General features: G+C 34.7%; 1 protein-coding gene across 3 annotated transcripts in view; it reads left to right on the forward strand.

The window, feature by feature from the left end:
- Positions 1 to 27,595, forward strand: part of CSMD3 (CUB and Sushi multiple domains 3) — a 383,091-nt gene that overhangs the window by 298,074 nt on the left and 57,422 nt on the right. For 2 of the 3 annotated variants that reach the window (XM_054385441.1, XM_054385442.1), the window contains 11 exons: positions 4,947 to 5,060; positions 5,565 to 5,660; positions 6,523 to 6,726; positions 9,461 to 9,585; positions 10,932 to 11,028; positions 11,930 to 12,034; positions 15,510 to 15,628; positions 18,427 to 18,496; positions 20,167 to 20,283; positions 23,389 to 23,598; positions 26,226 to 26,414. In XM_054385441.1, coding sequence (XP_054241416.1) covers positions 4,947 to 5,060; positions 5,565 to 5,660; positions 6,523 to 6,726; positions 9,461 to 9,585; positions 10,932 to 11,028; positions 11,930 to 12,034; positions 15,510 to 15,628; positions 18,427 to 18,496; positions 20,167 to 20,283; positions 23,389 to 23,598; positions 26,226 to 26,414 — 1,446 coding nt within the window. The remainder of the gene's footprint in view (positions 1 to 4,946; positions 5,061 to 5,564; positions 5,661 to 6,522; positions 6,727 to 9,460; positions 9,586 to 10,931; positions 11,029 to 11,929; positions 12,035 to 15,509; positions 15,629 to 18,426; positions 18,497 to 20,166; positions 20,284 to 23,388; positions 23,599 to 26,225; positions 26,415 to 27,595) is intronic. The other variant, XM_054385443.1, reaches the window with a different exon arrangement.

Genomic DNA, 27,595 nt, shown 5'->3' on the forward strand with positions numbered 1-27,595 from the left:
GGATTTTAATAACATTTTTTCCTTAATTGTGCCTCAAATAAAGTAACATTGTATTATTATTATTGATTTATTATTATTATTATTATTGTTATTTTTATTATTATTCCAGAGTTAAAATTGTTTATTTCTTCTATTATGTGCATTACTTAAGAGGTTAGTGTCCCTGTGGTCCCTACATAAACATTAGAGACTTGGCTTCCTCTTTCTTCTAGTGTTTCTATCACCCATCTCCTGTTCCCAAACACATTCCCTGCCCATGGCAGGGGGGTTGGAACTAGATGATCCCTGTGGTTCCTTCCAACCCTGACTGATTCTATGATTCTATAATTCTATGATTCTCATTGTCTTTTCATATAATCAGATAAACAGTTACTTTTCTCAAACATGACCAGATGCAGCACTTCCTGTCTCCTTTCTTTTCTAGTCTGGAAGTGCAGGCTATAGTAACAAGAAAGAGGAGCAGCATGTTTTCAGCCAACACCTTCTTTATAGAAGAAAAACAACATAAGAACAGCAGAGTATAGTTTATAGCTCAGATCTAGATCTGTGCACTCCTACTTTTTGTGTCTCTGAGATGATAGAATGGAACAGATAAGTTCTTTTTCATGTGGGGGGAGGAAAAGAACACCTCAGAGTTTTAAAAAACAGAACTCTTTTTGCCCTTCTTTAGCTGTTCCTTCCTTGCAGTGAGAATCTTTTATTCTTCTTTTTCTCTCTAATCTTCTGTATGTCCTGCCAGGAAACAGAGGATGCCACCTGAGTTAACAACAGCCAAGACTACCAGTAGAACATTGATACCTTGCAATGAAAGACAGATAGTTCAGCAAAGATTTTTTTCACAGACTAAAAAGTTGGACTAAAAAGTGAATGTGAAGAACTAGTATAAATTCACATAAATCTGCCCTATCCAAGTACAGGTAGCACACATATGTATGTTTGGAAAATTACCATGACATTTGTATTGACTGTTGATATTAAATGCAATCTTATTGAAGTATATTTAATTTTCTGATAGCAGTAAACTTGTACTATATATATGATGATATTGAAACAAAATTCCTTTATATTTGAGAGTAGATTTGTGGGCTTGTGTGTAGTGTAGGTTTGTGGTTTAGAGTTATATCTATATACACTTGAGATATTTGTGTAAGTCCCATCTGTATTTTCAGTAGCTATAGAAAATGTTTATAATTATGTGATTATATTTATTGTATGTGTGTGTATATATATACATACTCCTGTTACATTTTGACAGTGTTGGTATCTTCCAAAATTTTTTATCTTTTTTCTTTTTTTTATCTTTTTTCTTTTTTTTCTTTTTTTGTTTTTGTATCTGATTAGTTTTTGTTAACACTATTATATCATCTCCATTCAGTTTCTTTTGCTCAGTCACTCCTATTAATAATTATCTCTTGCAAACCAGCATTTCTCTACCCTGACACATGTCAGCAAGAATACCTCTTGTCACCAGCCTTATTTTGATGCCTAGTCTGCAGTGCTCCTTAGAGGCTTATACTGTTAGAATTAATTTTTACTGCTTCCAAGTTCAAGAACATTAGACAGCTCTTTTATTCTGGAACTTGTTTTGAAATGAAATGAGATTTACTCAACAGGATGCCACTCATAGGGGCTCTACTTTGTATTTACAAACAATTAATATTTTCTCCTGTTATGGCATATGTTAGAAAGTGTCAACCATTATAGAGAAATCAAACAGGTATCACTAAAAATTATTGCTACAGACACAGAGTAGACTGAATGTTTTAACAGTAACTGACAGAAGAGCAAATGTTTGGAAATGTAAGAGGAGAAACATTTGAAAAAATGTCACTTCTGTTACTATTTGCATTTTAAAACTAAATGCTAACCCAGAAACACTCATTTATTGCTATTTCAAACTGAATTATTCCACTGAACAGTACAAGAATAGATCTCCTGGGGTTTTTTTTCTTTTTTTTTTTGTTTGGGGTTTTTGTGAGTTTTGTTTGTTTGTTTGCATTTTTTATGAGCTGGTCAATTTATTTTTTTTAGAAGTTTCCTTACTGAAAACAGTATTTCTATATGCATGATTTCTGTTAGAACATCTCTATAAAATGCCATCATTCAGCTACATACTTGAAGCAAACTGAAGGGAATATGTGGGTCCATTCTTGAATGGTGGTGAGAATGGATGCAAAGACTGACTTACTAAATGCCCTCTTTGCTTCAGCTGGTAAGCTAGCCTTAAAGCAATCCCAGGCCCCTGATATCAGGATAAAAGTACAGAGCAAGTATGACTTGGAACAGGACCATGCGGAGGAACACTTGAAGAGATTGGACATACACAAAGCCATGGGACCTGATGGAATGCATCCATGAGTGTTGAAGGAGGTCATTTAGCTTTGGATGGTTTCCAAGGACTGGAAGAAGACAGATATCACTCATATGTTCAAGAAGGGCAAAAAGAAGGATCAGGGGAGCTATAGACTAGTTGGCCTCACCTCTGTACCTGGGAATATGACAGATCAAATAGTCCTGGTCACCTTCTCCACATATATTGACAGAAAAAGTGTTGAAAGTAGTCACCACTGATTTACAAAAAGGTAAATCAGTCCTGACAGATGTGATAGCTCTCTACACTATGACTAGCTTGATGGCTGAGTGGAGAGAACTGGATGTTGTTTAGCTTTAGTAAGCCTTTCAACACTCTCATAACATCCTCATTGGCAAATTGATGAAGTACCAACTAGAAACACAGTGAGATGAACTGAAAACTGGATGAACTGCCAACCTGAAAGGGTTATGGTCAGCAGCATGAAGGACAGCTGGCAGTCAGTCAGAAGTGCTCTATCTCAGGGATCAATACTGCAGCCAGAACTTCATAAATTACCTACGTGATGGGACAAAGTGCACTCTTATTAAGTGTGCAGACAATAAAAAACTGGATGAGTGTTTGATACACCATAGGGTTGTGCTGCCGTTCACAGGGACCTCAAAAACTAAGAGAAATGAGAGATACAGTGCTCATGAAGTTGAACAAAAGGAAGTAAAGCTTCTGCCAAGGAATAACCCTGTGCACTGATACATACTGGGGTCTTCTAGCTGAAAAGCAGGATTGCAGAAGAATTCCTTGTGGGTCCTTGTGGGTGCCAAGTTGAACAAGAGCCAGCAATGTGCCCTTGTGGCAAAGAATGCCACCAGCTTCCTGGGATGCATACAACAAAGCATTGCCAACAGCTTGAGGGATGTGATCCTTCTATTCAGCACTACTGACATGCATTTAGGGTGGCACATTCAGTGCTGATCTCTTCAACACAAGAGAGACATAGCCTGAGCAATCTGCTCTAAATGACAGTTCTCTGAGCAAGAGGACTGGATTAGATGATATCTAGGGAATTCCAACCTCAATCATGAAACTTGAAATGATTGAAATGATACTAAGAATATTGTTCATTAATCTAACAATATTTAAATTATACCAGTATTTTTTCTTAGTCTTTTTTTGATTCTGTACATGTTTATCACTTTCAAAAATTAACCCAAAAATGTCTTTGATGAAATTTTTAACCAGTAACTATATTGTGCCAGTTCCATCTGTTGTTAGATGCTTTCCAAACTCACTGTGAGTATCCAGATGTTACAGTAATGAAAGCCATAGAAACATCTAGATATTTAGAGGCATGGAAAGTTCTGTTCTGTAGCTCTTGCCTGGTTAAAAGGGACCATACATGTACCAACGTATTTTGAGTTAATGGATTTCCTCAGTTTCACAAATAATTGACAGTACTAATGCTATGCTTTGCCTAGAATTTTGACAGCAAAAACATTTAAAATCATGGAAGTAGAAAAGAATAAAATTGTAGAATTTTGTTCTTGTTGCACATTTGTTTTTAATAAATAAATAACTTCTAGTTGCAACTATAAAAATTCCAAGAGAAAAGCTTCTTTGGATATTGTTTTCTACCAAAATATACCAAATAAAGATATTATAGAACATATGGCAAACAAATATTATCTAGTAGCAACACCTTGGAATATTTATCCCAAAATGTCTAACCTGGAAAATGAACCAGAGTTGGTTCTGTTTCACTCTGTAGATGTTCCAGTACCTACAAATATTTAATATTTCCATGTTTTTACTTTTCGAGCCCTTAAGATGTTTCCCCCTCCATTGCTAGTAATGGTGATAAAATTAGGATGTAATTGTTTTGTAGGTACTAGGGCCAGAAAACCTCTTTTCTTTTCACTGCTTACTAATATTGAAAGTGATTTGAGTGTGCTGCAGGGACTTTTGAACTTCAGTACAAAATTATCATTCTTTAACTGAGTTGTTCTACTAGCATGACTTTAAAATATAGTAATTTTTGTGATTCTGTATAGGTAGTCTGAAAAGTGTTGCTTTGAATAATTTATTTAATTCACAAAGGTAAATATGCCCTGAATGTTAACCTTATTAAGAAACAGGAAACATTCCAAAGTAAGTAAAGCTTTCAGAGGCTTATCAACAAATATAATTAATAAATCACAATACTATAGCAATATGCCTAGAATTATAGAAGAGGATACTGCACTGAGAATATAGATGTGTGTTGGGTGGGGGAGAACAGAGGATTTTAAAGCATATTAAAAGCAAAACCATGATTTTGTTCCCTCGTTACTGGAATCTTTTGACAAGTATATATATGGTTTGAGTACATTCTTTGTCTCTTTTATACCTGTAGAATGACGTGCACATCCATTTACCGCTGTAATGGTGTGAAAAAACTTTAAAAGCCAGAGATGCTAATTAAGTGTTAAAAAAGTGATGAATAAACATTTTGTTTATTTAAATATTTTTAAAAAAAATATTAATGTATATTTTGTTCTTTTGTTGTTTGTTTGTTTTTTTTTTTTTTAATTTTATCATTCTGTCTCCCTTTTCTTTTGGTATTGGTGCTTCTTGTTTTTTCTTCTTCTTGTTTGGTCAGTTGTTTTTGGCCAGTTTGTGTTTTTCCAGACATCACTGCATGATGTAGTTGAAGTGTATGATGGTCCAACTCTGCAGTCATCTTTGTTATCCTCTCTCTCAGGATCTCATTCAGGTATCCTTTAACAGAATTGTCATTAAGCTGTTACTTATTTCGTATGAATCTAGGAAGATACCATAGTCCATTATATTAAAAAAAAAAAAAGTTTTTAGGTTTTGTTACTCTGTGCCTTAATGATATTTATCTAGTGACAATCTGAAATGGATATTACAGTTTTTGAAGGGAAAGCAGCATACATTTGTATCAAAAATAATTTGTATAGATTGTATATATTGTGTGTACATTGACTCAGTTAAAAGAGATATGGAGTTTTGAGTGTAATTTAGTTAAACAGAATAAACCAACAAATATTCTTAATAAGTACTTTTAGTCCTTCTTTTATAGAACAACATAATAATACCAGCATAAAATGTCAGAATTGCATGTATCTTGGGAACTTTACTGAAGCAGAACAAGGTTTGGGGAGGGTTATTTCTAGCTACAAAGGTGTGGAGAGTTATTTTAAATACTTTTATAGTAAGTGGTTATGATAGCTTAGTGTTTTCTTTGTTTGAGTAGGTGAATCCCTTCCATTGAGCTCAGGTAACCAGATCACAGTTAAATTTACTTCAGTTGGACCAATAACAGCTAAAGGATTTCATTTTGTTTATCAAGGTGAGACAACCTGGGAAAAACGTGAGCATTTATTCTTTTTATCACAAAATGTAAATCACCAGAAGGGAGCATACTGAGGAAAGTAGTAGCCTGTTAGCAATGTAATGTTTCACTATTTCTGCATGTTTTGAAAAATGTTTAGTACTTTTTTTTTTTTCATTTTATCTGCATTTTAAAGCTTAACTCAAAGATTTAAAAAGCATAGGAGAGGTTCTAAATTTAAGGAGATAGTTACACAAACCAGCTATTTCTGTATGCTACTCTGGTGGACTAATATTATATCCATCTGTTTGCTCTAACTGGTTTATTTCTCAATTTAAAAATGAATAACATTAATTGTAGGTGAATCAGTATTCTTACTGTTATTAAGATGCTTCTCTTGGTTTACATTATTTGCCTTATTGTGGGTAAGATGCAGAAATGATTATAAATCAGTACTTGCAACTGCAATTTGTTCTCTCATTAAATTTAAATCCTGATCTGACAGACAGTATAAATATTTAGAAATCCCCAGAAATAATGGTAAATATCTGACACATATATGTTATTTTGAAACCATGTATTAGCTGAATATTTCATAGTAATACTCTTTTTTTCAGTGCTATTTTAGAGACATTTTAGTTTGATTTTTATGTGTTTCTTTTAATATTGGCACGGATATCAGTGCTATGCTTTTCTAAATAGTAACCCAGACATCAAAAATGTGCAGCCTGTATTCTGGAGATTTATTTGGGGATTATGAAAATGTTCTTAACCAGCTAGTAACTGAATGTTTTTTCTATTCTTTCTGCATATTTCTGGTTTAGAATTTGTATTCACCAAATCTAAAAGTAAGAATCCACAATTGTTTGTATCTTTGCAGCTGTTCCAAGAACAAGTGCAACACAGTGTAGCTCTGTGCCTGAACCAAGATTTGGAAAAAGGATTGGAAATGAATTTGCAGTTGGGTCATTGGTTCTCTTTGAGTGTAATCCAGGCTATATCCTCCATGGGTCAACAGCAATTAGATGTGATACAGTACCAAACGCGTTGGCACAGTGGAATGATTCACTCCCTACATGTGTTGGTGAGTTTTAAAGGCTTTGTAATAGAACTAATTGCTGCCTAAAATGTAACCAGTCTTGTTAGCTGAATGTGTTCCTTCTTTGTCACCTGTACAGTATTTTATTCTTATTTACTTTTATTCACTTTCTTTTTCATCCAAGGGTAAGATTTTATTCCCCTTTCTATTCTAACCTTGCAGCGACATTTCATGAGTTTCACGAACAGACAGTGCTGCTATAAATTTTACATCCCTCTCTGTCCATTAATCAAGACTCAGAAATAGCCATTTTGTGTCCTGACTCCCTGCTCTCCACTTGCATATCTATAACAAGATATTCCAAGCTATTGGAAAGATCACTACTATATTAAAGATTTCGAATTTTTTATGCTGATGTCTCAAGAATTGTCAGAAAAAGAAAAAAGGAATTTTTCAGGTCAGAAAATATGTTTTATCAAGTTATAGCCATACAAAATTAAATTATCAAAATTAAATTCTTAAACTGATGTGCATCCACTGCCATTCATAAAGCTGATTTGCATCAATTAGACATCTAGTGATTGTGCTGAAACCCTCCCCCTGTAAAGAGTTAAAATTCTAATAGTACATTGTTTCATAGGTTTATGTCAAGGACAAATATGACATATTTACATATTATGTTTTATCAGAGTTTGGCTTGATTATTTATATGGAAAAAATATAGTTGTTTGTAAATAAAATTTGTTATTAGTTGCACAGATGTTTTTGCAATTCCATCAAGCTTTTCCACATGTAACATCTGCCACAGTACAGACTGTATTACATGTTAATCTTTTGCAAAGTTGCATGCCTTGAAATATATTCATTGTGAGGATGAAAACATCTGAAGAACTCAATTCCAATCAAAATAGTAAATATATGTATGAGTCAAAGTTACTTTTCTTAACATAGAACAGATTTTTTAATAAAAATTATCCTAACACCTTTCAAAACCCACATCATGATATTGCCTCTCTTACTGAGAAGCATATAAGCAATGTTTTAGATAGATAGATGAGAGGAAAACAGGAGACATTTCTAATTTGTGTGATTTTGAACCTTCTGTGTTAAACAAATGATGATACATAGTAGAATTTGAGTTGTTTTCAATAAAACATAGTATTAATATTACCAATGTGGTTATATTAATATTGCCAATGTGGTAATATTAATATGATTAACCATCTATTACACAAAAATTATATTTATTTAGACTGTTTTAGTCATAGGAATTTATATATAAATATTTATATATTTCTATATATTATATATATTTCTATATATTATATATTTAAATAAGAACCTGAAATATATAATCTATATTTCATTTATTCTCAGTGATTGCAGTTTAATTGGTGTAATTGTACTATTTAGCTCCTTGAGATGTATTCCCTTGTGTTTCAGCTATAACAACAAAGCGCTGAAATAATTATTTTGGCCATCGATCACAATATCTTGCTGTATGATTTAGTCTGTGGGAGAGAAAGCTATCTGTCTCTAGGCAAGAGAAGATGAACTAAGAAAGGGTTGTAGACCACCTTATGTATGAAAATCACTATGACAATAAAGCTGATAAAATACATAAGGTGAAAACCGCTAAAACTATATCAGTTTAATAATTGAATTGGTAGACAGGAACATATTGTATTAACTTAACTCTAGTGAATGCTGGAATCTTTCCCTACAGATAGTTGACATCAATCATTCTGTCTGTTCATCCTTTTATGAGTAATTACATAAACACTTTTAAGTGACACTGACCTTTAGTTTATCCATGTAGTTCCCAATAGATTCTATAAATTATATGCCACACGAAATGTAGCTACAACATTCATAATTAAGTTTCATTCTCCAAATTATTTTCTAAATCCTCTTTTTCATATCAAATGAAATCTGTTCAGAACTTTGTAGTGTTGTAAAGAAGTGATATATTTTCTTCTAATGGTTTTGATAAGCCATCTCATCAATCCTTTTCTTCATCCTCTTAAATACCACCAGAACATCTGTATCTAAATTAAGATTTAATATTCTTTGTCCCTGTTAGAACTTCTAATGATCTAGATGAGATACATCCAAGTTGAACATTCAGAAGAGAAACCTGATGACACTGAATGCCTCTGCCCTATTTAATGAATAACATTTTTATTAATCCATGGGCATGGTTATGATGAGTGCAGACTTGCAACCATCTGTCAATTTCTTTACTAATGTGATAGATCCATAGTCTGTAATGGGATAAATCACACAAGCAAAGAGAACAGTCAGGGAACTGGCACTATTAATTATTTAGACAACAACAAAGTAGCAATATTAAGAATAATATATCCTTTTTATGACATGTTTTTATCTTTCCTACTCAAACAATACATAACTGTTCAAATTTCATTCCTAAGTTCTAAGAAGAATGCTTATTTTTGTAAGATTACTATAACACAGTGGAATGGGTTTCACTTTGCTAAAGGACAAATAAATAAGAGGAATTTAAGTATGATTCTCTCAGGTAGAAAAATGACATCACTCTAATTTTCCTTTATTCTTTTTTTTTTTTTGGTCATTTATAAAAGGTTCTTGAGATATAAAATTTTATTCACATGAGATGAATATAGTTTTTTTTAACGTAGCACAAATTTACAAAAGTTTTCAGTCATGATGTGCTGGACATTGTTTAACCTTTTGTAGTAACTTTTCTCACTTCTGAAGCTCTGTATTTCTTTTCTTGCCTTATACCTTTCCCCTTCAGTGCCCTGTGGTGGAATTTTAACAAAGCGCAAAGGGACCATTCTGTCTCCTGGCTACCCTGAGCCTTATGACAACAATCTGAATTGTGTATGGAAGATTACAGTACCTGAGGGAGCAGGGATTCAAGTAAGTATACTTGCTGTTTGCTTGTTATTGTGTTTAAGACTCTTTTCCTGATTGAAGAGCATGAAAAAGAATCATTTATTCATATACTTTTCTATCTCAGTAATGATTCTCACAATGGAATTTATTGCACATCTTTTTATTCATGAAGTAGGTAAAAGTTATGAGTTAGACAAATCTTAAAAGATATGATTGTAACTTTTTGTCCCAAAATATATGGATCTCCTCTAACAGAGTGAAATAAAGTGAGTTGCTTCCATAAACTAGTTATATAGTATATTTTTCTAGAAACTCTGTTTTTTGTAGTTACACTTCAGTATGTTTCAACATAAGATGGGAATTGGTCCTTTAAAATATAATCAGAATTCTCATTTACTAAAATTTAGATTAAGAACTTCTTGGAACACACAGCAGAAATGTGTCCATTAAGCTAAGTTACATATATCTCACTCTTTGTAGTTCACTAAACTGACAGAAATCTGGTTGTTGGAAAGGAGTTTAAAAGATTGGATTTTTATGCATTATCTGAATAACTTCCTAACAAAATGCATATCAAGAAACTCTTCTTCTGTCACTCTTGAAATGTCTTTCATTAAACAGTTTTCTCAGTAAAACAAACAAACAAAAAAAAACAGTAGACCCTCTCCCCTCCAAAAGAGAAACAAGGAACATGGCATTTCTCTGCTCCTTGGAGAGTGCTTTCACTGTATGAGAACAGATATATCCTCTCTCTTGCAGGCTATCTGCATACCAGTTTGTGTGTCCTTTTGAGTGTTGTCACTTCTAGAAGGACTGAAGGGAATATTCTGCCTTTTGTTTGTAGCAAGCTAGTGATTTCCTCTCCTCTGGCTATGAGTCAGTGATGAAGGTAACCAAACACAGAAAGTTGCTTTTAATCTGGAGGCAGAATTGAACACAGCAAGACAGATGAAGCAGTATGCATCACTCTGGGACTGTATTTAGCCCTGGATAAACTAGAGAGAGTCACAAAGATACTGTGCTAATTGACCATACCATGTCTGTCTTCCCCTTTCTGTTCACCAAACAAAAGGATCATGCTCTATATCCAGCTGATTTTCATAGCTGTGTGACTTGTCAGAGGTAATATGTGGTTGTCCCTAGGGGTCTTAGGATTTAGAAGTCTGAATTGGCAATTAAATAAAAGAGAAATGTTGCAATACAATTTTATTCAATTAATGTCAATTTTCCAATTAAAACCATTTGACAATGACAGAAAGACACAACTTTTCATGATTGAAAGCAGCATGGGCTACAATTTACAGTTACCTTTGTCCTCGAAGATAGAAAGGAAGTTGTTTACATTCTCTACTGCTTGTTTTTGTTTGTAGGTGCAAGTGGTGAGTTTTGCCACAGAACACAACTGGGATTCCTTAGACTTTTATGATGGTGCTGACAACAATGCTCCAAGGCTTGGAAGTTATTCAGGTAACTGAGAAGATTTTACAGTAAGCGTTTCACAGTTTCAGCTCTTTATTGTAAACACTCAGCTCTTTCTAGTTCTTTGTGTGTGTTCATGTGTGTGTGTTTGTTTCCATATAATTAATACCAAGTAGTATTCTTTCTCTTTTAATCAGTAATTCATTAGAAGAGCTTCATAAAGTTGAATATTTGAAAATGCTAGAAATAAAATAACATTCAGAGGCTCTCACACTAGATATCTGTTATTCTCACTTTTTGCCCACTCTCTTATAAGAGGGTCCATAAATACAAAACTCTAAAAGAGATGCCCTCTGAAGCTGTACATGACTGAAGAATCTGTTCATTATCCTTATGTTAAATAAATAAGACAGTTGTGTTTGCCTTACTTTTTCTTATTTTGTTTTGTTCTCATTTATTCATGTGTATGGAATGAGATCACAGACAATAAGATTGTTGCCTTGTCTTCTGCTGAAACACAAATAAATCATCACATTTCTAATACCACTTCAAAATACTTTCACTACCATTTGGTATATTTGACTATTATAGTTTAAGTTACACCAGTTAAAGGATTTGTTCCTGCTTTTGTTAAGATTCTACTGGATATTTCTCTTTTTGTGTATGAAAACATGCAGTTTTCATACTAGATCTTAATGCACTAAGTCTCTACAGTTCATGTCTCTGATCTAGTGGTGCACTGAAAATGTAAACAACTTTTATAGGGACAGATATTTGATAGCATCCATGATGACAAAACATGGTGGAATTGGTTATGCAACCTTTCTCTCTCCCCCTCCCATCCTCTCTCCTCTCTCCTCCTGTCTCTTTTTATGTATACCCATATTTTTATTTATGGATCTAGTTCAGTTTCTATGCATTTCAAAAATATTTTTATTTCTCTTTTCAGGAACAACCATACCTCCACTTCTCAACAGCACATCAAATAATCTGTACCTAAATTTTCAGTCTGATATCAGTGTTTCAGCTGCTGGATTTCATCTTGAGTATACAGGTAATGCAGAAATATTCAATTAATTAAGAGTTCTTGCTGGTTCCAGACATGAGGTCTACCTAAGCTATATGGAAGAGGAATATTCAGTCTCATTGCACATAATGAGCTACATAAGTTTACTTCAAATTCATTGGTAAATTCCTCATTTAATTCCAAGAGAGCAAGATCAGGCTTTCAACCTCTACTGTAAAGTCTGGGAAATTTAGTTCCTCTTGCAGAGATGCTCATGTGACAATCCTAATCCCAGAATATAATATATTTATGTAACTGTTGCAGGCAAAGTAAATGTAGTGAAGTGAGGGATTTAAATTTAACTTTTTGACAATTAACAATTACTGATTGAAGAAAAGTGATTACAAACAAACCCTTAGGAAAAACTCCCTTATTTCCCACTTGGACACCTACACACACTTTTTTGTTCTTGTCAAGTACCGCACTTTATCCCTTTGGTAAGAAAAATGCACTTAAGCAGATTGAGTCAGCATTCTGTGCTTCCCATGGTTCCTTTACTGTCTCACCTCTCAGTGCCTGCTTTAGTGGGCAGTTGGGCTCCAGCTTCATCTTAGCCAGGTGCTTTGGCTGCAGAATCTGCTCAGTAAGGTTTTTCTCTCCACCATCCTGCAGTGAAGTCTCCTTTCTCCTCCTGATCTGGCCTTTCTGTTCCTTCTCTTAGTGCTTAACTGCCTTTTCTTAAGGATGTATTGACAGAAGCATATCTGACTTGAAAGTGTATTCTCTGCTGGGTTGTTGGAGCTGGCTGGAACCAGCTGGAATCTGTTTCCAGCGCAGCCACTTGTCTCTTCTCACATATGCCACCCCTGCTGCCCCACACCCTACTACCCTCTGCCATTATCTTCAAAATATGGTCAATGCAATAATATGTATACTGTATAATATGTATTCTATCTGTATGTGTAGGACACAAAATTAATCACTCAGTGAAAATGAGAGAACAAATAAATTGGAAATAGGAGCTGTACTTCTAAACTAGCTGTCAAATGCTCATAGGCAGGTATGAACACAGCAGAATTATTTCAAACATTTTCCTTATTGCTGAGTACCTCATCAGCAGAAGAGGCTATAATTATAAACATACTTTCTGTCTAAATAAGATTGCCTTAGCTGACTGACAGGAATTCTGGCAATCACTAATATTTTGTTGTAGATTTTATTTATTTATTTTCTTTCCAGCTGTGCAGTTCCCTATGCTCATATTGATTTTGGTGTCTGATCTGCATAATTGTGTCATGGTTATTTCTTGTCAGTTTTACAGTATGCAAATCTCATGCTCCGCTTGTCTGATTAGCCAGTCAGAGAACATGGCCTTGCAAAATTGCTGCCTGATCACTTCTCTATAGCTAAACATTAATTATAGGTTAGAATGATTCCTTGAAATGCCGATAATGTCTCAGCTGCTTACAACTTTGGAAGGGGAAAAACTGCAGGAATTTAAAAAAAAAGAAAAAAAGGAAAATAAATGAGGCTAAATCCAGTGAAAATGCATCTGTGTTTTATTGAATGTTTTGGATAGGGAGCGACCTTAAAGATCACCTAGTTCCAACCTTCCTGCCATGGGGAAAGACATCTTCCACTAGACCAGGTGACCAGGCTACTCAAAGCCTCAAGCAGAACAGTGTGGGTTACTTCCAGAGAGGGGGCATTGACAGCTTTTCTGGGCAAATAATAAATACATGTCCAAATAACAGAAATGTGTAGTGTACTGCCCATATACAACTTTCACCTCTAAATAAATAAATATTTCACAGTATATTGCTTCAAGTATTGGTGTATGCCGGGAAAAATGATGTGCATATGGATTTTTACAAGCATGTATGTGCGAATCCGGACAAATGTATTGTGCTTGTTTTGTGAGTGCATAAACCCAAAGTATATTCAAAAATTTTGTGATTTGAGAAATAAGACTGATGCTCTTCAGTAGAGAACCAGTTAGCTCAGTGAAATATGCTGTTTTACATGATTAATTAGCTTCTCATGTGCAAGTGATAGAGATAAGTGATTTAAAAATCATACAGATTTTGGGATGGAGTGAGGACATTGCAAAGCAATGTCTAAACCCATATCTTTATTGGAAACAAATGTAAACTTTAAGAGCAAAATTTTGTAGCAAGTAAGGGATTACAGTTGGGGAGTACAATAAGGCTCTGAATTAAGATTTTGTGTGATATGTGATGTATTCTAAAAATACGTGCTCTAAAGTAAACAAATTTTTTGTGCTTTTGTTGGAGCTAATGAAGTAAAATTGATGTACAGAATAGGATTAAGTGACTATAACTCCATAAAATCTGTTGAATATGCAAGCTATAAATTGGTAGTATATAAAAATTTAAAAATAATAGAAAATGCTGTCAAGATTATTTTGTAAGTTAAAATCAAGGCACATTGTAACTAAATTCCTCTACTGCAAATGGAAAATAATGACATGTTTTTGTAGAATAAATATGAAAAAATAGTAAACATCAGGCATCCCTGTTTATTTACAACTCTCTGGTTCACAGCTCAGAATTAAAGCATAGTTTCAGAGCATGCAGTCTGGATTCCTGCCATGCAAAACTTAATAGGAGTGTGTATTTTGACATCTCAGCCAATGCCTTCAGGCACAAATGGACCAGACTACCTAAAGCTAATAATAATAAAAACCTTTAGTTTGGTACTTTTTGTGGATCTTGAATTCCAGGCACCAGCTGTTGCAGTTCATAGATTCATGACTATAACTCCTCAATATTTGCTAAGAATGACAGAGTGCCTGTTACCTGTGGCTTAGAGGAAAGTTTTATGATTTGATTTATTTGTTTGTTTCTCTATTTTGTTTATCATGGAAAAAAAAAGTATGGGGCCTCTTTGCACACTAGCTTATAGAATAATCAGAAATATGAAATGCTAGCCTTGTAACTCTATGGATAATTAAAAATAGCAGATTGGGTGAAACGTGATTTAAATATTTACTCTCTGTGTAAACATGAATGGAAGATAGAGTCTGAGCTGTGAAAGATTGAATGCAGTTGAGCAGCACTTTGCACTGTTTCTCCTGTGTTTTGCACTTGGTCTAGTATTGGCCAGCATCTCCTGGAGCAGATGATGGGGAAGGAAAATAGGGATTCTCCCAGTTTGAATTAGGTAGGCTTTAATTTGGAGTGACACTGTGGGTGGAAATTAATGTGTCTGAGAAAGGATATAGTGGAAACTTAGAGGAGGCATTGAGTTGAGGTTACAGATTATTTGGAAACGTTTGTTGCCACTGGTTATTTTTTTCCTTTTTGTTTACTGGGGTAAATAGGTTATAACAGCTATTCAAAACCAGTATGTCACTTGCTTGTACACAGACAAACTACTGGTACCCAACATCTCCCTAAAACATATCAATACAGTGTTATGTACAGTGTACACAGAATTTTTATGTGAATCTAAAACCATATTTTATGCTCCTTAGAAAATCTGTATTTCTCAATTTTCACAGCTATAGGCTTGGACTCTTGTCCTGAACCACAGACGCCAAGCAATGGGATCAAAATTGGAGACAGATACATGGTTGGAGATGTGGTGTCTTTTCAGTGTGATCAGGGTTATTCTCTTCAGGTGAGCTAAATTTCCAATTTTAAATGGTGCCTTTTAGAATCATAGAATCATTTGGTTGGAAAAGAGCTTTAAGGTCATCAAACCTAACCGTTGTCTAACTCTACCAAGTCTGGTGCTAAACCATGTCCTGTAACACAGCATCTTTTAAACACCTCCAGGGACAGGGTTTCAACCACTTCCCTAGGTCTTTCCCTACTGAGCAGCTTTCCAGTCACTCTTTCCCAAGACTAGAGAGTTGCATGAGGTTATTGTGACCTACCCTCCTTCCTACCTGCAAGCAGATCAACACTTCCTCCTAGTTTATGGTCATCGGCAAACCTATTGAAGGGTGTACTCAATCCCCTTGTCCAGATCACTGATAAAGATATTGATGAGAAGTGGCCCAAATACTGAGTCCTGGGGAACAGGACTTGTGACTAGCTGGCAACTGGATTTATCTCCATTCACCATCATGTTCTTTTTTTTTAACAGAGTTATGTTTGAGTTTATCAGTATGAAATGGACACTGAATAGGAGTTGGGCACACATGATAAGTTTGCAGGACTGTTAGGCTTTTCTGCCTAATATTAAATCAACAGCTATCCAAATGTTCCATCAGAAGTACATGACTATGTGCTTCCTCTGTGTTAGAGATAATAGGTTGTAATCTATTATTGATACCATCTCTGGTATTCATAACTCAGCTATGCAATGTTGACAAATTAAATCACTCAGTAATTATTGATAGTTCCTTATGTACCAGAGGGAAAAAAAGAGGGAGAATAAGAACAAAGGAAATAAATGCTTTTTTTTTTCTCAGTCTATTATTTTGTTTCAGTAATTTCTCAGTTTTTTATCCCAAAAAGTTTTTGATATCTGGGTGTGGTTTTGCCATGCAAGTTTGCTATGCTCTTGCATCAGCAAAAGGTGTAGCTGGGAGCAATGCAATAATTGTGACTAATTTTCCACTTCTGTTACTTAGCATTAATAATCGGTAGGAATCTATCTGAAAGATCTTGAAAAGAGTTTTAAAAATTTGTACAGTTATCCTGTAGAATCAAATCCAAAACTAAGGATTCTTTCCTCTCAAGATACCCCTGAAAGGACTAAGTTTCCAACTGACAAGTTACTGTTTTCAACAAGTATGTTTTGGTTTATTTTTCTGACTTGTGACTCTGCAGACTGCAATGTCCACTTTATCTAGCTCTTTGAGAGTGTAAAAAGAGAGGAAACAATCACAGTCCCTATTCACAGTAAAAAGGAAAGTCTTAAAGGAAGAAAAGGTTTTCTATGTAAAGGCAAATGAAGTTGGAGTTACTGACACCTTTGGTGTAAAACAGCAAAAAAATCGCATGTCTACCTCTGTCTCTCAATTAACATCAGTCTGGCCTGTAACACAACGGTGTCAGGCCTAACTTCCCAAAGTGGTGTTTTAAAAATGCTAATAATTTCATAATTTGTTTTACTTAATTCTGTGAAGACTCAAAACCTGGCATTATGTCTACTGCATCAATAAGAGATGAAACTAAACTTGTCTGCTTCCACAGCTTGACCGCCCTTTGGATTTGGGAGCCATATACCAGTTTTGCCTTCAAGACTGACTTCCTAGTTATGTCTGCAGCCTTCTAACATTTCAAGAATAACTGAAACATTCTGTGATTGCAGCTCTGACAATGACTATTGAAGCTGCCTTATTTTATTTAGTCATTCTTGGGAGCAATCTGACAATTCTTTTTTTCTTCTTTGTTTTAATTTCAGATTTGAATACAAATGTGTGAGCAGATAAAAATAAATAACTGAAGTTAAAAAAATTAAAACTAACAATACTTGAGCTGTGCAAACATAAAATCACTTTCCTCTCTATTGTTTTTCTGGCTTATACAACATGACTTGCCACTTTAGATTTTATTTTTTTTTCTTCCAACAATGAGGATATACGCCTACTTGCACTATGGAAAAAGTGTGTTTATTTTTCTTCTAAAAGAGAAAAAAAGAATGGGTGGTAGACTGATGAATAAACTGTTCAGAGTTATTCTGGATGCTTTAGAGATACTTGCTTCCTTCAAATGTTACAGGCTCTGAATCGATAAGGAGATTTAACACGAAAAGCTAACTTTTCATGTTGAAGGCTAAAAGATATATGATTTTTTTTCCCCTACTAGGTCGTCTTAAAATGTATACTATAGGGTTTTGCAAGATATCCCAAGAACAGATTTCTCTTAAGATTTTTCTTTTTCATATGGCAATTACAATTGCATGAGGCCGATGAACAACACAGAGGGTCACTCTCGTGTGTCTTGGAACAAGTCTGTAACAGATTGCTTTGAAACCATAACACTTCATCTGTTGTAAAAGAAATATTCCTTAAATATCTCAGGTTTTGGCAGCTTAAGCCAAGGGTAAGGACTGCATTCCGAACAGGTATTGCGAATTTAAGTTGTAAAGTCACTACTGTATAGTGTGTGTAGTTTGCATCTTTCTCTCATGTTCCACAAATGATGCAAATCTGTACTCTGTAAAATGTTACTTAAATTAGGCCTTGTGTTTCTAGATCCTTGGCTTACACTAAGGCAAATATTATAGAATTCAGCTGAATACTGTTGTATTGATAGAAATAATATTGAGGGTATAGACACAATTCTCTAGTTGGCTGCCAGTCATACAGTCTTCTCTGTTACAATGAAGGTATGATACAATTCACCTTATCAGTTGTATATATTTTGGTGATGTTTTCAATTATTCTTTTTGTTGAGATTCTAATCATGTGTCATATATTGTATTTTTTATTATATGAATTAGCAAGTATTATGTCATTTTAGGGTCATTCACATATCACCTGTATGCCTGGACCAGTAAGAAGATGGAATTATCCAATTCCAATATGTTTAGGTATGTTCAAAGTGAACTTTCTTAAATATGCCAAGATGAAAAAGCCAGAAAACTCAAAAATAAGAGATATATATAGGGGAAATAATAGGGAGAACTAGAAGAACTGAAGAACTTAAACAAAAGTCAGACTCAAGACTTTCAAAGTGCACTTCACACTCATTTTGGCAAAGTTTTTCAAAGAAGAAAGAATGAAATATGTTCTAGTCAGAATCTACCATCAATTCACTACCAGTGATGAGACCTCCAGAGACCCTTACAAACATAGTTATTTATGAATCATTTTTACAGCGGAGAGATGACTATTATAGAAAATACTGAAATAGAAATAGCATTACATTTTCTTCTCTAATGAGATCAACATAAGGCATGTCTGTTCAATTTAAGAAGATACATTTTTTTTCAAATTAAACTGCATATATAACCATACTAATATTATTGGAAGAAGCACTAGAATCCTGCCAGAAGCCCAAACGAAACATCTGCAGAGAATTTAAATATATTATTCTTGTATAATGAATAAATGCGGAGGATGTAAACCACTTTCTGTCTAAATTCTCATTCCATGAATAGAAATGCCTTTTTGTTTGGGTTCCCTAACAGTGAAAATTATGCATCTTTGTAATCTTAAATGTATGGAAAGCAGGATGCTGCAGATCTCATTTAAGATTTTATACTTTGCTTTTCTTCAAGACAGATTATATATCCTCTTGAGCTGCTTCACATAATCTTCTTCTTAATCCTGTGAGGCGTTAAAAACCTCCTGTGAGGTACTGAGCTCCCTCAGCTTAGAATTTATAAATATTCAACAATATTCGGATATCCATTTTTTTAAGTGTTAGTCTTCAGTTTCTGTCATTATGGATTAACATACATGCTATGATAATTCCAATGCTCTGTGTTAAATTCTGAAGACAAAGATGCTGTACTGAAATTTTGGAGGGTTATTTTCCTTTATTTTGCTTTTCTTTTTTGCAAGTAAGGATTTTCAATTGTGTTTCAAGGAATGTATCAACTGTTCATTGGACAAAACTGTTAAACAAAACTTTATTTACCATAAATAAGATCTTAAAATCTAATATTGAAGTGTAAGTTACTTTGTTCACTGATGACATGCCTGAACAAAAATATAATTAGGTTCAAATATGGATTTAGTTCGATTTCTGGAAATACATGTGTGCATCCATTCTATAGGTCTGTTTATTTTATCGCATTTTTAGAACAGCAGGATACAGATGCAGTTTTTAAAAGGCCTTTTTAAATGCCTTTGAGTACAGAATCTTTTAAAAATACAGTATTATCTTATGTTATTCAGTTTTGCTCAGAGCTGATGTGAGCCACTTCTTTGTTCACAAAGGTAGTTCACACAGATAAAGTGCAGAGTAAACACCTATTTTCTCTTTCCAGGTGCATGTGTCTCCCCAAAACTAAAACCTAGTCAATGCAGAGTAAATATTTATGTTTAAAACACCTACTTCTAAATTACTTTGTTGCATATATTTAGTGGTAAAGTGCATCTATGTAGAGATCTGTGTATTTTTTTTTTTTAATAAGCTTAGTCATTATTGTATTATTAATGTTGGAAATATCTTCAGTGTTCAGGATTAATTTTTATATCATTGTACTCCTCTAATAAAATGGGTTTTGTTTGTTTGTTTGTTTGTTTTTTGTAGCACAATGTGGTGGTGGCATGTCAGACTTCAGTGGAGTGATCCTCAGCCCTGGGTTTCCTGGCAACTATCCTAGCAGTCTGGATTGTACATGGACAATAAAGCTGCCTATTGGGTTTGGTATGTTCATATATTAAAATTGTTGAGGTTTTTATGGTTCAAACAACTGAATAGATTTAAGATATTGTTATATTTGTCCTGGAGGGGGAAAAAAAATGGAATTATAGTTTATTTTCAAAAGTTAACAAAGCTTTAAAAGAAAGGTGTAGAATAGAAAAGCTACAAGGTTCTTGATTTTTCATTTAATCTGTATTACAGTTTTCTGATAAAAACAAAGTTGTTTAGTTAGAATTAAGTATGATTTTCTAACTTAACAGATTTGATTTCTCTTTGTGACATCATAAACCTGACAAAAATAAATAGCTATCGGAAATATTTTAAACCATCAGTTTAGAAGAAGCTAAAGCTACATTTCAATTAATTATTTTATCGTTAAGCTTCTTTGCATATCCTAGGAGAAAATTGGGAGGAACCTCTAGAAACTTAAAGTTGTCAAGCTTCCCACTCAGTAAATTTGTCAGTAACACTGGGTCATGTCCACTACAACTAGCAGATCCTCAGCAGGACTGCTACTCACCTACATCAGTTCCCAATCTGTACCAGCTGATCACAGAAGCAAGATAAGGATGTTGTGCTCTGGATTCAGAACTTCGCACTTCTTATGCAAACCATTGAGGGTTTGTTTACAAAACCAGTGTTTCTGTGGACAGAAGTTGTGCCATTTGTTGAGAATGTGCTTTCATTATTCAGGTCTCTCATGAAGACACTGAACAGTGTAAGCTCCCATATCGAGCCATAGAACATTATATTTCAGACAGCTCGATATGATAGCTTCAAGTGTTTCATCATGACTTTTTTTTTTTCTTTTTTTAATCATCCTTTCTAGAATCTTTAGATCCCACACAGATACCTGCTAGTTTTTTCAGTTCAGGTATAGGAAAACTAAACTTGAAGAAAACAGAAATGTGATTGACATTTTTGAGCTTTTCCAAACATGAATAACCCCAAATTCAAAAATAAAGTAAAATTTCATTTTAAAAATGAAAAATATTACTTGGTAAAATTATAGGTAAAACTGGTCTTAGTAATGCTGTGGTTCTAGCCCAGTGGAGGCATGCACATCTAGGTCATCTAAGTAGTAAATAGAAAAACTCTAAAACATCATCATATGAGCCTTCTGCAGACTTTCACTTATTTGAGTCTTTTTAACAAGGTTTTTTCTTGATTAGAAGTAATGCATCGTAAGATTTTCCATTTCATGTTAGCTAATGGCATGAAATAAACCAATGGCAATATGATGATTGCAATCAACTTGCAAGGCTACTTCATAAGATTTGCTGTTATTTCTGATACTTAAGGTTAGATTTTATATATAAATATATAAACTACTCATTCAAGAGGGGAGTCCAGACTGCAAAAACACATAGAAAGAAAAAAAAAAAAAAGTCCAAAACCAGAAGTGATAGACAAACAAAGGCAGGTGCTACAGGCTGAGAAAAGGTTGAATACTTTGGAAAATTGATATGGTTCAGGAACTTGTAGTGAAAGATGGTAGAAAAAGAATGATGGGCAAAACTAAAGCAGAGCAGATTTTATATTGAACAAAGTGAATGAAAGAGAAGAAAACCCAAACAGTAAAATAGCATGAGCTGGCAGTTATTAATGACAGCTTGAACTTTGGACAAGTATTTGTTTCACAAAATGAAATAAAAGGCCAAGCTTACAAATATCAGACATAGAGAAAGAGAAAATTTTGGATCTGTCTGGATTCTCTGTGTAGGAGGTATTTGGAAGCCTGGCAAAATAAAAGAATGACACATAAAGCAGAAGCTTTCTTATCACATATAGACTATCTTCAGATAAAGAGAGACAAAAATCAAGGTAAAGTGATTTAATTATGCACTAACCTTTTTTTCCTGTAGCATATGAAATGTTACATGCTTCAGAAGACCATTCATAAACTTTACATGATATCTAGGGAGAAAGCTCTCAAAGGCAGTGACAAGCACTATTTAACTATTACAATTACAAAATTATTCATGACTTTTCAATAATTAATCTAACATTATATCTTTTCCTTTCCATTTTATGTGAAATGATGTTGATTGTCTTTGCCATAAACACCAAGGGGACTCAATCATCTCCTTAGTAAAAGCACTCCATTATCATTCGCAGTTGCAGCAACTCCAGACAAAATACACATTCTACTTTGTTTTAACTTACATTAAAAAAAAAAAAACGCATATAAACAGGAAAATATTTAAAGAGCCTTATAACTGCTCAGCTGCTGAGCATTTTCTTCCTATCCTGCTATATCTGGTTAGGAAAGATAACTTGTTAATGGGTAGTAAGATACCTTTCTGTTCTTTAAAGAATTGAATAGTCAGAAGTTTCTGCCAGGAAGATCATCACATGACACAGTGTGTGTATGTTAATTAATTGAACTGCATGTTTAGTGATGCTCCTGGAAGTTGTAGATGTATTTTCCTGACAGCCCATCAGTTAATGTGACTGACAAGTTTTATTTCCTGTCATTGGCTCCATTAGCTCCATGTTTGTTTTGTCAGGTCTGTGGCTTTGGGTATTTTGGTTTCTGGTTCTCCCCATTTCTATTGCTTTCCTAATTGATAGGACATCCCTGGTCAGATAACCTCATCGGAATAAACATTCTCACACTCTCACTCAACCTGATCAGTTAGTGGGACTGACCAGGTTTGGTTCTCACCACTGCCTCCCTAAGGTTTGTGTCCCTGTTTTTTGTTGTTTTGTTGTGTTTTTTTTCTAGGTGTGGCACAAAAGGAATTTTTAAATAGAACTGGAGACTATTTTCTGCAACTGAAAACAAGGCTTAACTATATTAAACATGTTCAAAACTGAAATTTACCCTAAATGCACAAAGAACAACCTTTGCTGAAAGTGGCATGTACATAACCTACAACAGATCAGTGTCTTAGATCGTATTGATATTTCAGCATCAGTATTTCTTACCTTGAGAGACAGTCAGGATTAGTAATGCATGAGGACAAAGAGTGCTTTAAATTGAATTCCATGGATTAAATATCTGGAAGAGTTATTTTCTGATATCATCAGTATAAGATGTACATGTGTGATTTTCCCTCCTGGTTTTGATGTTGGTAGCTTTGATTTACTGATGATGTTTTTCAGGTGTCCATTTGCAATTTGTGAATTTCTCAACGGAAACCATACATGATTATTTAGAAGTTAGGAGTGGATCTACAGAAACTAGCAATGTTATTGGGAGACTAAGTGGCCCTCAACTACCAGCCTCACTCTTCAGCACAACTCATGAAACCAGTTTATACTTTCACAGTGATTATTCACAGAACAAACAAGGATTTCATATTGTATACCAAGGTGAGATTTTGACATTCTATGTGAGAACAAGGTGATTGTTGAAGGTTATTTCCCTTTCTTAAAAGATAAACATGAAATAAAAGGTTTTGTTTATTCCAAACCAAACTGTTACGCATCATGTTCAAACAGAAGAATATAGAAAATTAAAATTAAAAAGGACAGATAATTTCATGTTCTCTCTAAAAGGCAGTTCAAGTGTACAGAAACAGATAATTTCCCATATCTGAATTTGGCTGGAATATTAATTTACATTTTACAGCTTACAAAGTAAGCATCTCTATTTTTTGACCTGTATAAGCATGGGAATCTTGATTTTGTGTCTTGGGTTCTGGAAAGGGAAGATCTAAATATTATTTTAGAGTACTGGATCCTTGTAGGCTAGTAAAGAGTAATGCCAGCTCAGAAATCTCTGGATCCATTTTATAGTTTTACAGTTGCCTATATCAATGGAAGGTTCTTGTTCTGTTGTACCCAAATAGGTCACACTGAGCAGTTGAAGACTGCAAGATCATAGTCCTATCTACAGAATTGCAGATTCATTTAAAAGGGATTAGGTGCTCTCTGGTCACCAAAAAAAAAAAAAAGGTCAAATGCATATTTTAAACATATATGACCTCAAAGGATGATTTAAAGAATTTTTCTTTAGAGAAATCTCCTATTATTCTTTCAGTAGTAGTAAGTCCAAATTAACTTGAACTCTACATAACATTCTGAAATTAAACCTATGTAAAAAGTGCTAGCATTTAAAGGATAAGTCACTTAATGGCTTTTAAATTGCCCAGTAAGATTTTACTCACTTCTCATTTGGTATATGTCACAATTTGTAGTAGTAACAGAACTTTAAAATCTGCTGCTGAGAGGGCAGTGAAAGACTGAAGAGTGTATATTATCATTGATATTAACAGCAGTAATCACGATCAATTTGGAGATGTATTTGCCCAAGATTTTTAAAAAATGTCCTGTATTTTTTTGACCACATAAGAGAGAACAATTTCTTTTGAACTGTTCTCTCAGCATATTTTTTCTCAGTACTGTAATGAGAAGTCAATGCTTCAAATCTTGTAAATAGGCCACAAAAATGTGAGAGAAGCTTATTTTTGGATCTTACTATAAAATTATATTTCATAGTTCATTTTGCTCTCCTTTAAACATAAGAATGTAGAAACAGAAAACCACTATGATATTTCCTAATGGCGAAAACGAAGTAGTCCAGGGATGGGGCCTCAACTACTCCCTGGGCAACAACCTGTTCCAGAGTTCCACCACCTTCATGGCAAAGAACTTGTTCCTAGCATCCACTCTAAATCTGTTCTTCTCTAAAACCATTGCCCCTCATCCTATCACTACACTTTGTAAACAGTCCCTCTACAGCCTGCTTGTAGGCCCTCTTCAGGTATTGGAAGGCTGCTACTAGATCTCCCCAAAGCCTCTTCTTTTTCCTTGCTGAACAACTCAGCCTGTCCTTGTAGCAGAGGTGCTCCAGCCCCCTGGTCATCCTCATGGCCCTTCTCTGGACCCACTCTATCAGGGCCATGTCCTTCCTGTGTTGAGCGTTCCAGAGCCAGATGCAGTACTCCAGGTGAAGTCAAGCACACACTGTCAGCTCATGTCCAGAATAAAAAAAAACCCTTGTGTGGCAGCAGCATGGCCCAGCTCATCCCACCAGGGTCCCACTGCCACCTGGTTATTGCTGTGGGGAGCAGGCGAGGGGACAGGTTCAGTGACGCTCACCACCTCCTCTCATCCACCTGCTCCTTAAGTCCCTTGAGCTCCCACTGCACTGAGTCTGCAGTGGCCTGGCTGCTCTGAGATGCTCAGGAGATGATCTCGATTTCATGGCAGGCCAGCAGCAGGGTGGTCCTGCAGGGGTCCAGTGAATGAGACCTGGATCTGTCTGTTGCAGGAGTGGTTCCCATGATAAATTATGCAACTACCACTCCTCTGGGTAGTTACCTGAGGGGTAAACGTAGCAGCAGGATACACCACCAAGAAGGTCCCAACTACCAAGCAGAGGGTGCAAATATCAAACTCCTTTTCAACCTCAGTGAGCATGTCATGATCCAGAGCTTCACCAAACCACACAACCTGGGGATGGAGAAGCCCATTGCAGCTGTCCTCCTAACACTGAGGAAGGTCTTCAAATGGTATCGAGGCATCTTTTGTTTCAGGATCTGGAGCCTCTTTCCCAGACAACACACTTGTAATTAACTCTTGTAATTAACAGCTACTTCTTGCTTATGATGTTGTCAAATAATTTTTTTATGATCAGCTGAGACATCTTCTGCAAGACATTTTTTCAAATTATTTTTGCTCTATTTTGTATTCAAATTTAACCTGCTGTGTTTTTTATTACTTTTTTGGAAAAGCAGTTTGATTATTTAAATGTCAGTCTTTCCTCTAGCAGCTTCTTTAACTTTCCTACTGAGTCACACAGACTTTCTGAACCACTTTTGATTTTTTTTTTTATTCTGAGTAGTAGAAGTTGTTTTACTTAGTCCTTTAAAGTAGTGTCAATTAGCAGATTCCATTCTGCATAACTTAGTTTTTGTATAATTTCTTTTCCAGAAAGTTCTCCTGGTGTAAAATAAATTATTTTGATTGTTACCTTGTTTTTTTGTTTATTTTAGCATATCAGCTACAAAGCTGTCCTGATCCTCGACCTTTTCGCAATGGTTTTGTTATTGGGAATGATTTTACTGTAGGACAAACAATTTCATTTGAATGTTTTCCTGGCTACACATTAATTGGAAATTCAGCTCTCACTTGTCTTCATGGCATCAGCCGTAACTGGAATCATCCTCTCCCCAGATGTGAAGGTATGTTCGTGGTGACACAGGGACCCTTCATTATTTGTGAGTCTTCCTAAGGACTGTTGACTAAGATTATTTCAGCTTTTCAATTTATAGAGACCTGTCTTTTTACATTATGGTGTCTGGCAGATCAAGTCTTTGGTTTTCCATGTGAAAACGTTTGCAAAGAAGCTAAAATGTTTCATGGAAATATGAAATTTATCTGAGATAATAATTTTATTTTTGGAAGATTAGGCTTAAGGTCTGGAGTGTGGGCATCTGTGCTGCTTTTTAATCTAGCTAGCACTACAGAGTAAAGGCTTTGCACTGCATCCAGAAAAAAGTATTCAAAAACCGATTTTCCAAATTTAGCCACTCATGTTCTGTCTTACCAGTTAAAAAGAAATGTCCAACATGGCATAAAGTGCAGTTGTCCTCCAGTCAGTCATTACTACATATATTATTTTGAATAAGAATTAAAAAAAAATGTATTTTTTAACCTTTTGCATATGTTTATACTGATATGCTTACATCAAGTAAGCAGATACAAGGAACTGTGACTTCTACATAGCTGAAATTTTAATGAGATGGAATGAATGTATATGGTGATCCTGCAGAGGTGTTTATCTTAGCCTTAACTATGCTGAAACGAGCTTGTACTTAAGCAGCAAGCCAAAGGTCTGTCATCCAGTGTCATCAGACTACGAAACAGAAAATGGTGGTAACACAGAAACCTCTTTGAAAAATATCTGTGCACAGCAAAATCTGTTTGTGGAACTGAGGACTGAATTTTCTTCCATATGAAATAGTTGCTTGCCTCTGGAACATCTAGGTTTGTCACAACTGTCTCAACATTGAGGCACCAAAGGTAGGTTCCTAGAGAAGTACAGATACAGTGACACTACTTCATACTCAGAACTGTCATCTCCAAGCCCTACACTACTGAGACCAAAAGATCTATACACAGTTAGCAATTAATTTACTGACATCAAAGTTCTCTATGTGCCCAAACAAATTTCCACAAGTATGAGATCTGTACAAGGTTTTGAATGCTCACCATATACCATAAAGATTCTCCACAGTTTCAGCAGGAGCATTCAAGACCTGAATTAAGAGTCTGATTTCTCTATATTGAATGCTAAAATCTCAGTATAAAGGATGGAAACCACAATATTGAGCATGCTGAAGAGGAAATTTAAAAAAATTAA

Source organism: Indicator indicator, chromosome 12, assembly GCF_027791375.1.
Source record: "Indicator indicator isolate 239-I01 chromosome 12, UM_Iind_1.1, whole genome shotgun sequence".
Taxonomy (NCBI): domain Eukaryota; kingdom Metazoa; phylum Chordata; class Aves; order Piciformes; family Indicatoridae; genus Indicator; species Indicator indicator.